Below are 14,579 nucleotides of genomic sequence, written 5' to 3'. Positions count from 1 at the left end.
GTGTGTGTGTGTGAGAGAGTGTGTGAGTGTGTGTGTGTGTGTGAGAGAGAGAGTGTGTATGTGTGAGTGAGAGAGTGTGTGTGTGAGTGTGAGTGAGAGAGAGAGAGAGTGTGTGAGTGAGAGAGAGAGAGAGAGTGTGTGTGTGTGTGTGTGAGAGAGAGAGTGTGTATGTGTGAGTGAGAGAGTGTGTGTGTGAGTGTGAGTGAGAGAGAGAGAGAGTGTGTGAGTGAGAGAGAGAGAGAGAGTGTGTGTGTGTGTGTGTGTGTGCACGCTGTGGCAGTAAATGCATCAGTCTATGCTCTCTCTGTGTGCTCAGGTTCAGTCCGTACGAGTGGTATAACCCTCACCCCTGTAACCCAGACTCAGACGTGTTGGAGAATAACTTCACGCTGCTGAACAGCTTCTGGTTCGGTGTCGGCGCTCTCATGCGGCAAGGTGAGTCCGTCAGCGTCTGGGCGCCTCCTGCTGGAGCACAGCTGCTGATCACACTCACAGCACAACTGAACTCAAGAAAAGCGCACAATGCAACAGCTGCAGGAGACATGAGATGCCAAATTACTGATAAATGATCATTTAGGGCAGGCTTTCCCAAACGAGGGTTCACGAGTTATGCTAATAATGAATTCAATCAAATATAATATTAAAATAAATAAGTGCATAATCATTTAAATTCATACTATGACATAGTAAATGATGCAAACTTCGTCTCTGCATGTGCTGTGAGTTTAACATGTATTTGGGAATGCAGTGTGCACCAGGGACAGAATTTATAAAAATTATTATTACTATTATTAAATTTGATTGTGTTCCTAAAAACACTGGAGTGACGCTATTACAACTCAAAAGAGGTTTGTGTCCAATATAAACTTGAAATGTTTATCATATCACAGTTCAAATTGCAATATACAGTGGGGAAAAAAAGTATTTAGTCAGCCACCAATTGTGCAAGTTCTCCCACTTAAAAAGATGAGAGAGGCCTGTAATTTTCATCATAGGTATACCTCAACTATGAGAGACAAAATGAGAAAAAAAATCCAGAAAATCACATTGTAGGATTTTTAAAGAATTTATTTGCAAATTATGGTGGAAAATAAGTATTTGGTCAATTACAAAATTTCATCTCAATACTTTGTTATATACCCTTTGTTGGCAATGACAGAGGTCAAACGTTTTCTGTAAGTCTTCACAAGGTTTTCACACACTGTTGCTGGTATTTTGGCCCATTCCTCCATGCAGATCTCCTCTAGAGCAGTAATGTTTTGGGGCTGTCGCTGGGCAACACGGATTTTCAACTCGCTCCAAAGATTTTCTATGGGGTTGAGATCTGGAGACCGGCTAGGCCACTCCAGGACCTTGAAATGCTTCTTACGAAGCCACTCCTTCGTTGCCCGGGCGGTGTGTTTGGGATCATTGTCATGCTGAAAGACCCAGCCACGTTTCATCTTCAATGCCCTTGCTGATGGAAGGAGGTTTTCACTCAAAATCTCACGATACATGGCCCCATTCATTCGTTCGTTTACACGGATCAGTCGTCCTGGTCCCTTTGCAGAAAAACAGCCCCAAAGCATGATGCTTCCACCCCCATGCTTCACAGTAGGGTCTTGTATGTCTTCCATTTTCTAATAATTGCTCCCACAGTTGATTTCTTCACACCAAGCTGCTTACCTATTGCAGATTCAGTCTTCCCAGCCTGGTGCAGGTCTACAATTTTGTTTCTGGTGTCCTTTGACAGCTCTTTGGTCTTGGCCATGGTGGAGTTTGGAGTGTGACTGTTTGAGGCTGTGGACAGGTGTCTTTTATACTGATAACGAGTTCAAACAGATAATTAATGAAGAACTCACTATTTGTATAGAGTCTATTAATTAATAGACTCTATACAAATAGTGAGTTCTTCATTAATTGTCACTGTAATTAACTTAATTATTTTTGTTTAATTAGCTTATATGTAAAGAGTTATATAATGCTTTCTTAACTTATTAAGCATAAATTGTTCTCACTTTAGATTAGGTCACGGAAAATGGGAAAATGTCATTAATTAAGTGCTTTTAACAAACCTTTACCTTTACTTTTACTTTTACATACAGTATATGTGTGTGTGTGTAAATATATATATATACACTGTATATGTGTGTATATACAGACTTAATGATTGGCTCAAAAAGCCTCATTTATACAGTTTTTCACATATATTAACATTTCAAACCGCAATTTAACGTCTGTCACCATCTATATATTCAGCCAATGGGTGTGATTATCATCCAGTACAGTTCAGATGTGTATATCACGTGAAATGTTTAGTTTTATGGTGTTTTCTTAAAGTTTAGATCATTTGGAAAGCTCTGGGGCTTATGATTGGCCGGGTTCCCTATCAGCCTACAGCACTAAACCGCTGATGTATTTGCTGTTTAAGATGTTGTCATGGTAACAGCTGATGAGGGCTGTTGAGTATGTGAGGAGGCCAAATGAAGATAGAAAAAAATCCTAAACTTTGCACCTCTTTTGTATATTCACTACTTCTCACTCAGTGGTGATATTTGAATTCACTTTTTTCTTGATCATTTCTTTTTTAATAAGGATTACTTTATCTTTTGTTGTGTATATAATAAATGTCAAGGTCATCCAAATGCTCTCTAGCAAACTTCAGATGGGCCTGGACATGTACTGGCTTAAGCAGGGGGACACGTCTGTCACTGCAGGATTTGAGTCCCTGGCGGCGCAGTGTGTTACTGATGGTAGCCTTTGTTACTTTGGTCCCAGCTCTCTGCAGGTCATTCACTAGGTCCCTCCGTGTGGTTCTGGGATTTTTGCTCACAGTTCTTGTGATCATTTTGACCCCACGGGGTGAGATCTTGCGTGGAGCCCCAGATCGAGGGAGATTATCAGTGGTCTTGTATGTCTTCCATTTTCTAATAATTGCTCCCACAGTTGATTTCTTCACACCAAGCTGCTTACCTATTGCAGATTTAGTCTTCCCAGCCTGGTGCAGCTCTACAATTTTGTTTCTGGTGTCCTTTGACAGCTCTTTGGTCTTGGCCATGGTGGAGTTTGGAGTGTGACTGTTTGAGGTTGTGGACAGGTGTCTTTTATACTGATAACGAGTTCAAACAGATGCCATTAATACAGGTAACGAGTGGAGGACAGAGGAGCCTCTTAAAGAAGAAGTTACAGGTCTGTGAGAGCCAGAAATCTTGCTTGTTTGTAGGTGACCAAATACTTATTTTACCGAGGAATTTACCAATTAATTCTTTAAAAATCCTACAATGTGATTTTCTGGATTTTTTTTCTTCTCATTTTGTCTCTCATAGTTGAGGTATACCTATGATGAAAATTACAGGCCTCTCTCATCTTTTTAAGTGGGAGAACTTGCACAATTGGTGGCTGACTAAATACTTTTTTGCCCCACTATATATGACAAAATAATTTGCAAGTCAAGCCCTATATATAAATAACTTGAAAATAAAAACAATCAAAATAAAATACTTTCTTCATATGTTTTATGTGTTTACCAGCTTGTCACGCGACCGTTAATCGACGTCAGAGAAGCGTGAACATGTTGTTGAATTATTGAAATATGAATCTCAGGGGTTCAAGTAAATGTTTTATGTAAGGGGTTTGGTTCTGATTGAGGGGATTCGTTCGCTCAGATAAACCTCTCTGGACTGCTCTTGTTGTTATTATTATTTTACATTATGCAAAAGCAATGTTGAAACAAAAAACAATATACTTATTCTAACAAATTTACAAATTAGTAGTCATTTCTATTTAAAATTTTCTTGTGTCCCTGCAGCACAAAAGCAGTGTTGAGTCGCTGGGGGATATTTGTAGCAATAGCCAACAATACATTGTATGGCTCAAAATTATACATTTCTCTTTTATGCCAAAAATCATTAGGATATTAAGTAAAGATCATGTTCCATGAAGATATTTAGTAAATTCCGTACCTAAAACTTAATGTTTGATTAGTAATATGCATTGCTAAGAACTTCATTTGAACAACTTTAAAGATGATTTTCTCAATATTTAGATTTTTTTGCACCCTCAGATTCCAGATTTTCAAATAGTTGTATCTCAGCCAAATATTATCCTATCCTAACAAACCATACATCAATGGAAAGCTTATTTATTCAGCTTTCAGATGATTTATAAATCTCAATTTCGAAAAATTGACACTTAAAGGGATAGTTCACCCAGGGCATCCAAGATGTAGGTGACTTTGTTTCTTCAGTAGAACACATATGATGATTTTTAACTTTAACCGTTGCAGTCTGTCAGTCGTATAATGCATGGCAATGGTAACAAAATCTATGAGAGTAAAAAAAACATGCACAGACAAATCCAAATTAAACCCTGCGGCTCGTGACGACACATTGATGTCCTAACACACGAAACGATCGGTTTGTGCCAGAAACCCAACAGTATTTATATCATATTTTACCTCTAGTACACCACTGTGTCCAACTGCTTTGTGCACGCGCACGGCATCCGGTGCATGAGGTGTGTACGCGGCCTGGCGTAGTTTATGTTAATGGGTGTGTTGATATCCAGCCGAAGAGCAATCAACCATAACTTCAGGCGAGCAGGCTCAGAATGCATCTACAGCATCAGCATCCTATCAGTATAAACCTGTCGCCATGGCGACCTGCATCTACAGCATCAGCATCCTATCAGTATAAACCTGTCGCCATGGCGACCTGCATCTACAGCATCAGCATCCTATCAGTATAAACCTGTCGCCATGGCAACCTGCATCTACAGCATCCTATCAGTATAAACCTGTCGCCATGGTGACCTGCAGTGACAGATGATTGTTATTGTGTAACACGCTCAGTGTAGATGATTATCAGCGATACATTTTAGTATCACGGAGATACTATTATAATTTTTATGAATATTTTCAATTACTTATTTCACATTTTAGTAATTTTTATATATATATATAGATATATGCTGATAAAGTTTGCATTGCTTTTTAATTTCAGTTTTAGTTATTTAAAACAACTTAATGACTAGCTGAAATAACATGATTTATATTTTAGTTCAGTTAATGTTATAACAAAATGTTTTATTGTGGTATTAGTTTAAGTTAATCATAATAACCCTGGTTATTATACAGTGGGTACGGAAAGTATTCAGACCCCCTTAAATTTTTCACTCTTTGTAATATTGCAGCCATTTGCTAAAATCATTCAAGTTAATTTTTTTTCCTCATTAATGTACACACAGCACCCCATATTGACAGAAAAACACCGAATTGTTGACATTTTTGCAGATTTATTAAAAAAGAAAAACTGAAATATCACATGGTCCTAAGTATTCAGACCCTTTGCTGCTGAATACTTAGGACCATGTGTTATTTCAGTTTTTCTTTTTTAATAAATCTGCAAAAATGTCAACAATTCTGTGTTTTTCTGTCAATATGGGGTGCTGTGTGTACATTAATGAGGAAAAAAAATTAACTTGAATGATTTTAGCAAATGGCTGCAATATAACAAAGAGTGAAAAATTTAAGGGGGTCTGAATACTTTCCGTACCCACTGTATCTTCTGAACACTATAATGTTTTCATCTAATACTCAAATTACATTTTCAATTTATGACAGGATTTTCATTTTTTGATGTATTATCACTAAAGGTTATTATTATTGTTGTATTTCTTGCAAAAGCAATTATAAAAACAAGAAACAATATCCTTATGCTAACAAATTTACAATTAGTTATTAAACTATTTTCCATTTAAAATACTGAACACATTAAAATATTTAGATGTGAATAAATATAAGTGTAATAAATCTAAATTAAATGATAAAACAAGTCCTTTAACTTGAGCCAGGTGCGACAGGATAAATTATTACCTGAAAAAGAGGAGGAAAATAATAATTATTATATTATTCATAAGGCAGAAGTCTAAAATCTACAACATCAGGTTTACATGATTATTTTTATTCATTCATGTAAAAATATTTATTAAATCATCATCCACTGTTTTTATTTTATTTATTTATTTTTATGAAAAATCTGAGAATTTTTGAAGAATCGTAATTCTTCGAATCGTAAAACTCTTTGGCTCTGAATTTTGTAAATGTCCTACCGTAAATATATCAAAACTTAATGTTTGATTAGTAATATGCATTGCTAAGAACTTCATTTGAACAACTTTAAAGATGATTTTCTCAATATTGAGATTTTTTTGCACCCTCAGATTCCAGATTTTCAAATATTGTCCGATCCTAACAAACCGTACATCAATGGAAAGCTATTTATTCAGCTTTCAGATGATATATACATCTCAATTTCGAAAAATTGACCCTTAAGAGTGAAGGTCACATATTAGTATATTTTCAAAGATGCACACAAACTAGACTGAACATATACGATCTCCTTCTGTTCTAGTTTCATTTCCCACGAGTCTCTTCTTCTCTTCTGAAGGCGACAGCAGAGGATCTGCACGCTTTATATAAACCTTCATATCTCAGAGCAGTTCTGCGGGGGAGGAGCGAATACAAGGGGAATATTTATCCATCTTTATCTGCACAAATCCTCCGTGTTTAAACACATATTCCTGGAATAACGTCAGTGCTTTATCAAAGAATGCAGCTTGTGCAATTACAGATGTTCAGGATTTAAGCTCCATCAGCAGCGTTTGTGTTGATTAGCACAAATCATTTAGACGCGGCCCTTATTTATTCATTTGTTTAGCTCAATACATGTTTAAATACATGTTCTTTTAATAATTAATATTGGGTAACTTACAGGGTTATTATAGTTGAATTAAATTTTAAAAAATCATTATTTAGATAAAATAAACATTAAGTGAAATAAAATAAAATATTACTTGCCAAGCAATCATTTCTAATTTTTTATTAAGTGTACTAAAGTAACTAAAACTAATACTGAAAAAAAAACTATACAGACATAAACTACTAAAAATGAAAATGCATACTAAAATTAAATATGAAAAAAGAACATAGAAAAATAAATACTAATTCAAAATATTAATACAATCTAAAAAAGCATGAAATTAAAAATGTATAAAAACTATATAAACTACTAAAAATGACAAAAGCACAATAAAATGACAAACATGAACTAATTAAGTTAGGGAAATATAAAAATAAAACAATCAAAATATTAATAAAAACAAAAAAAAGCATTAAATAAAATCGTATATAGTCATATTTTAAAAACCTTTACCTTTACCTAGAATTAAAATAAAAATTCAAACTAATTTAAAATATTTTTTAAAATTGTAATAAATAATGAAAACATAAAATGAAACTCAAACTATATTTAAAACGGAAAAGAGAAACAAAAATAAAAAGTACTTAAACTATAGAGTCATACAAAACTGCTAAAAATGAAATTGCAAAACTAAAATGATTAACAACTAATTATGTAGTATAGTAATAAGTATTAATAAAAACTATAAGGTATCGCAATGAATTTAAGTTATCATTCACTAAAAATAAAATAACTAATGAATATTGTTCATCAGCTAGAACAGCATTCTCAACACTACTTTTAAAGCACAAATGTCTTTTTATAAAGAATTATTATTGCCAACAGAGCAAATAAAGTGTAGTGATATTAATAAACACAGTATTCTTCCACCAAACAATGTAGCTCCTCAGAAACAGTTGTGGTTGCTACAAAGTGGTTGCCGAGCAACACACAAACGTAAACAAAGGTGTGTGTTACTTTGTAGCGTCATTTACAACAGCTTAGAATGCAGCTCAGCCAATCAGAGTCAAGCACCGGAACTCTCTGATTTATAATTAATGAGTGATTTGTGACGCAGGCTCGCCGTATCGGGACAAGATCACCATCGCCATCCTGCAGCTGCAGGAGGAGGGCAAGCTGCACATGATGAAGGAGAAGTGGTGGAGGGGGAACGGCTGTCCGGAGGAGGAGAGTAAGGAGGCCAGCGCTCTCGGCGTGCAGAACATCGGCGGCATCTTCATCGTCCTCGCCGCCGGCCTGGTGCTGTCTGTGTTCGTGGCCGTCGGCGAGGTGCTGTACAAATCCAAACAGAACGCGCAGATCGAGAAGGTATCAGACGCAAACACCAGAGGTCGCTCTTTCACAGCTTTATCAGACAAACAGTGTAGAATGTTAGGTCTTAAAGTGACAGCAGCCTAATAAACCTGCTGCTGTCTGTCGTTAATGCTAATCAAACAAGAAAAATCACTCATTGCTCTCGACTGAATAACTTCAGTAGCTTTAATAAGGATTCATCTATATGTGACAACTACTTGCTTGAAAAGAGGACTCAAAGTTATATATAATTCATATTAACAGGTTAATGTTTTCTCTGAGTTTTTAGAGAAATGCTTTACAATTTAACTGGACTGAAATAAAAATTAGATGAAAACACACAATGAAATGAACTAAAAATTGAACTAAAATGAAAATGAAAAGGGAAAATATAAAACTAAACCCCAATTATAATAATAATAATAAATATAATATATATATATATAAAATCCAATTCAAAGTAATAATAATATTAATACCCAATTATACTAAAATAACACGGGTCATTTACTAAAATGTAATTCATTATTTTTTGAAAATAAAATAATGAATTCATCACATAGAACAGCTTTCACAGCACTAAAGCGACTATTTGGATTTTAAACCTAACATATTAAAGAATAATAAGTTATTTTATGAACAGTTGAGCTTCATAACAAATGTGGCTTTAAAAATGGTGCTGTCTGTGTTCGTGGCCGTCGGCGAGGTGCTGTACAAATCCAAACAGAACGCGCAGATCGAGAAGGTATCAGACGCAAACACCAGAGGTCGCTCTTTCACAGCTTTATCAGACAAACAGTGTAGAATGTTAGGTCTTAAAGTGACAGCAGCCTAATAAACCTGCTGCTGTCTGTCGTTAATGCTAATCAAACAAGAAAAATCACTCATTGCTCTCGACTGAATAACTTCAGTAGCTTTAATAAGGATTCATCTATATGTGACAACTACTTGCTTGAAAAGAGGACTCAAAGTTATATATAATTCATATTAACAGGTTAATGTTTTCTCTGAGTTTTTAGAGAAATGCTTTACAATTTAACTGGACTGAAATAAAAATTAGATGAAAACACACAATGAAATGAACTAAAAATTGAACTAAAATGAAAATGAAAAGGGAAAATATAAAACTAAACCCCAATTATAATAATAATAATAAATATAATATATATATATATAAAATCCAATTCAAAGTAATAATAATATTAATACCCAATTATACTAAAATAACACGGGTCATTTACTAAAATGTAATTCATTATTTTTTGAAAATAAAATAATGAATTCATCACATAGAACAGCTTTCACAGCACTAAAGCGACTATTTGGATTTTAAACCTAACATATTAAAGAATAATAAGTTATTTTATGAACAGTTGAGCTTCATAACAAATGTGGCTTTAAAAATGTAAGCAGACGTGTTTATGTTAACGCCAGTTTTCGACTATTTGGATTTTAAACCTAACATATTAAAGAATAATAAGTTATTTTATGAACAGTTGAGCTTCATAACAAATGTGGCTTTAAAAATGGCCTGATGTAAGCAGACGTGTTTATGTTAACGCCAGTTTTGTAATCAGATTACTTTTTTCAAGTGACTAGTAAAGTAATGCATTACTTTTTGATTTACAAGAGAATATCTGAGTTACTCTTTCAAATAAGTAGTTAAAGTTACTGTGTTTCCCGTGCAGAGGAGCTGTGCGCGCTGTGTGAACATGTTACTGTAGCTCTAGACTAAACGTGATGAATGTGCATTAATTCATCCCACTCACAAAAAACTGATTTAGCATTCATCAAAATGAATTAAAACAGTGAAACGCAAACTCAGAATATGACACAAACCTGCAACAATTAAATGTGTTAAATAACACAAATGTATCTAATCCCATTGTCTTTGCTGCTGAGCTTTGCTGATCCAGTTCAAGCGTACTAATAAGCACAAATGACTTTAGAGAAACTAACAATTGTGCTTAGTTTTTTTATTGCTGACGAGTGTTTCTTCTCCTGCGTTCTACTGTACAGACCTGAATTACGTTTCCTTCAGCCTGAGCTTTATTCATTACACTTTTTGATGTGAAAGGGCTTTTATATTTGCTAGAAACAGAACTTCTTATATTAGAAACAACCAAGCCCTGCTCATATTTAAAAAGTAACGCAATCATTGCGTTACTTTCCATAAAAAGTAACTAAGTAACGTAATTAGTTATTTTTTTAGGGAGTAGCGCAACATTGTAATGCATGACTTTTAAAAGTAACTTGATTGCATGCATGCAGCATCTTTGTTTGGATCCTGATTGAAATGCAGCGGTTGCCTCTCATTTGAAATGTTAAGAGCACAGACGAAGCCTGTGAAGAGATTGCTTTTATTTGTGTTACTTATGTATATGATTTGGGGCTTGTTTTAACATTTTAATTTAGTTTTGTTATGTACATTTACATTTGATTAAAATGTAGTTTATCCAAAGCGACTTACAAATGAGGACAACGGAAGCAATCAGAACCAACAAAAGAGCAATGATATGCAAGTGCTATATTAGTATATTATTATAGTGTTATATTTCAGTTTCACAAAGAAACGTGCAGCATTTTGTCCAAGCGATAATAAAAAGACACATTTAATTTATAATTTTGTAAAAGTTGAGTGAATCGATACATCCCTAGTAATTAGTTACTTTTTTAGGGCGTAACGCAGTATTGTAAGGCATGACTTTAGAGTAACTTTCCCCCGACACTGACCACGACTGAGACTCACTCAAAGTGTGTCTGTGATCTGCTCTTGTGTGCGCAGCGCTCGTTCTGCAGCGCGATGCTGGAGGAGCTCAGGGTGTCTCTGAAGTGCCAGCGGCGGCGGAAACAGAAGCCCCCTCACCCGCAAGCCATCGTCAAAACAGAGGAGGTGATTAACATGCATACCTTTAACGACAGGAGGCTCCCGGGGAAAGAGACCATGACCTGACGCCTCTCGTCCAAACGACGGACACGAAGATGTTTCCTGTGGAAACCCGGATTCGTGAGCGATTCAGAACCGCATCCCTCACAGATCAGCAATCACTTGTGTTCTCATTTTACCTTGCTTTTCTCCGTTTTCTCTGCGAAGCTAGCTCAGTGTTTTAAACCCATCGCTTTTACTCATATGCTGCCTTTATTGCTGCCTTCACGAGCGCCTGATAAACACACTTTCCCCATATTCTTCAATAAAGAGTCCATAAGTCGTGACCCAAACCGACCCGCTCCATATGAATCACATTACAAACTCTGATATGAAAATGCATTTGTAATTAAGGCGAAAAAAAACTAGATTTAACGTCTTTTAACGAGCTTTTCGTCCCATCTTCTCAATACGATGTATAACTAATTACGTTTATTAAGAAGTCATGTCTCGGTTTACAATTTCTGAACATTCTGGGAACATTAGTCTAATCTAATAATAGCCATTAGAAAATGTTCTGTATTCGTTTATTAAACAAAAACCTAAATATAGGGCCCTGATGAATATTAAACTGCAAAAATACTGTTTACTTCATGAGCATTTGACCGTTTAATTTGAGAAAAACTAGCATTATATCGTATACAAACAGAAACTTAAAGGTCCTCATGGCAACCCGTCAAAATAAAAGCTCGGTTTAACTTGAAATTGTGACGGAAATACAGGCCTATTACTGTTGTGCAGTTTTAATAACATTATTAAAACTTCATTTTTTAAGGGATAATCACACAATATTTCTTCCATGTTTTAATTTGAATAGTAAACCCCCTTTTTTAACCCCAAAAAATAAAGAGTTTAACTTTCATTTGATTAAAAGATCAATTAAATTCATGTTTTATTCCTTCACTTGATAGCCAGAAAAAATTAAAATACACAATTTCTGAAAAAAACAACAACAACACTTTTCATAGGGCGATTGTAAAAATAAAATGTTAATTAAGTTGTTTTTACGCATTCAAATAATTAGAATTTGGTAACAAAAAACAGAATATGAGGATTAAAAATGTAATTTCTGTTAAACTAAATTCATGTTAAATTGCATGTCTGCAATCGCAGTTTCGTGATTTTATGCTTTTTGACTAATACAGTTTAATTTAGCCATTAAAAAAAGAGTCAAAAAAATCACCCAAAAAATAACTGGACGGTAACCAGTATAAATCTAATGACTACATCGATGGGCAAGTTATATCTTAGCAAAAACCTCCCTGCAACGTTCTGAGAACGTTTGTTACACAAACTAGAACCTTAAGGGTCCGTTCATACAGAACGCGTCTGAAAACACGATGGTAATCAAATAAAACAGTTGCCATGCCAACTTGCCACTGTAAACAAACGCTTGCAAAGCTATGAACAAACGTTCTTCCAGTAAGAAAGTTCTCTGCTCTTTAATAACGTTCTCAAAACATTAGCACAAAAACGTTATTTATACACAATGTTTTTTGTTACTTTGAACGTTCCAAAAGTATCTTTAACGTCATGTTTAAAAACGATGAGACGTTCCCTTAACATTGGTGTAACCAAGAAAACACGTTTGAAAAACTGGACGCTTTGAACATTCAGCAATATCGTCATCATAACTTAACAGGAAGATATTTTTGTTCGCTGGGAAATCGTTTTTAGCGAATGTTCTGCATCTTATTTTGTCACAGAAAGCCATGTCGCTTCCATTAGCAGAAAACAAAATGCTGTGAACAAACACAATAATTATGATCAATGCAAGCTTACAAAAGAATTCCTTTAAACCCATAACAATTCAAATCATTCTAACATGACTTTTGACTTGAAGGCGGCAATAAAATCCATGCTTCGTCCTGATCAACGACTCAAGCCAAAGTTCTGTCGTTTAGATAAACTTCAGCTTTTCTAGAAACCTTTCTACTAGCATCCATTCTGTCCGTCACGGGCTACGCGCCTTTCTTTGTCATGCAACAGATTTATAACAAGGAACAAGCAGTTTTTGTACAGAGCGTTTTTGTAGTGAATCTTTCTATGAGTGTGTGTGATGCTCGTGTAGTCGACCAGCATTAGATGCTCCAGACACGTCTGGTCTGTCCGTCACGAGCAAGCCAGCTCTCTTGTTTTCCGACCCTATGTTCTGTGCTGATGTTTGTGCTTCTCTGAAGGAGACTTTCTGTAGAATACTGTACTGAGACTTCTCCAGACCGGCTTTCATCTACAGGGACCTTTGGGAAAAACCCACGTGCAAACAGCAGCGGGTGGAGAACTGTTCAAGCTCCTCTTGTAATAAAAAAGAGATTATACTGTGTTTAACGTGTGGGGCTGCTTTATTTGTCGCTTTATTCCAGTTCAGTTAGACTGTCTGTTGCTTAAAGTCAGTATGAAATGACATATGCATGTGATGAACATTCATGTAGTTGTTACTCAGAGAAAAGAAAGGGGTAAGTGACAATATATTGCTTAAAATGCTAGGGCCGGTCCTGAACAGGCGTTTTGAGTGATTCAGTGAATCATTTAGCGGAGCAGTTGATTCAATTGATTCGAAGCTTCGAAAAGATTCGTTCTCCCATCACTACATTCAGAGGTGCACGGGTTCAGCACTTGAGTAATAAAATACTACTCCACTTTTCAATGGGTAAAAGTACTTGTTTTATTAATGTACTTAAGTATTAAAAGTAAAACGTACCGATTGATGAATGTTCATCTATTTTGCCATTTATTATATTCTATCTTCCTGCTGAAAATACATGATTAGCCTACTACAGACAGTGTGCAAACAAGTGAAAATAAAACATTTGATATAGTAGAAATGAGGAAAAACAAAATGTGTGTTGCCAAATATAAATATATAGGCCTAATATAAAAACAATGGGCAAAATGTGTTAAAACCGTTGTGCAAACACTACTTTTAGATCATTTGAAAGTGCTGTGGCAGCGGGCTAGATGCTTTAGATGTTGAGTTTTTAAATAAAACCTAGAAGCTAATACACAAATATGGACATGCCTATGTTCAAGCATTTCATACAGTCGCTTAAACAGCCTTCTGCAGCAGCTTTAGTTCACAAACAATGGACACTCATGACCTAAATATGATTTTCATTTACAATAACATACAATTCGGGATTGTGAACTTACTTTTCACGCCATCAGTCGCACGCGCACTCGAGCTCCGAGGATTGCTTAATTTTTTGAGTGAATTCAGTGAATCATTAACTCGACCGGATCATTTGAATCAGCGAGTGGTTCAGTGGAGACTCGCTCTGACCGGATCATTTGAATCAGTGAACTGAATCATTTGAATCAGCGAGTCGTTCACTGGAGACTCGCTCTGACCGGATCATTTGAATCAGTGAACTGGATTATTTGAATCAGTGAGTCGTTGACTGGAGACTCGCTGTGATCGGATCATTTGAATCAGTGAGTCGTTGACTGGAGACTCGCTCTGACTGAATCATTTGAATCATTGAACTGGATTATTTGAATCAGTGAGTCGTTCACTGGAGACTCGCTGTGATCGGATCATTTGAATCAGTGAGTCGTTGACTGGAGGAATCAATCGTTCAGTGCGGTTTGCGAACCGATTTGGATTATTTGAACCAAAGAATCAG

At 35.5% G+C, this 14,579-nt stretch overlaps 1 protein-coding gene across 1 annotated transcript in view; it reads left to right on the top strand.

Moving 5' to 3' along the window:
• LOC107569202 (glutamate receptor ionotropic, kainate 2-like) overlaps positions 1-11,301 on the top strand; it is a 70,081-nt gene extending 58,780 nt beyond the window's left edge. Inside the window, exons 12-14 of the mRNA XM_016255224.1 lie at positions 317-549; positions 7,795-8,045; positions 10,816-11,301. Of these exons, the coding sequence (XP_016110710.1) occupies positions 317-549; positions 7,795-8,045; positions 10,816-10,983 (652 nt within the window). The 3' untranslated portion in view covers positions 10,984-11,301. The remainder of the gene's footprint in view (positions 1-316; positions 550-7,794; positions 8,046-10,815) is intronic.
• Positions 11,302-14,579: the final 3,278 nt, after the last annotated feature.

The sequence above is a fragment of the Sinocyclocheilus grahami genome, unplaced genomic scaffold, assembly GCF_001515645.1.
Source record: "Sinocyclocheilus grahami isolate Dianchi unplaced genomic scaffold, SAMN03320097.WGS_v1.1 scaffold1322.1, whole genome shotgun sequence".
Taxonomy (NCBI): domain Eukaryota; kingdom Metazoa; phylum Chordata; class Actinopteri; order Cypriniformes; family Cyprinidae; genus Sinocyclocheilus; species Sinocyclocheilus grahami.
This window is presented reverse-complemented; position numbering and strand designations above follow the sequence as displayed.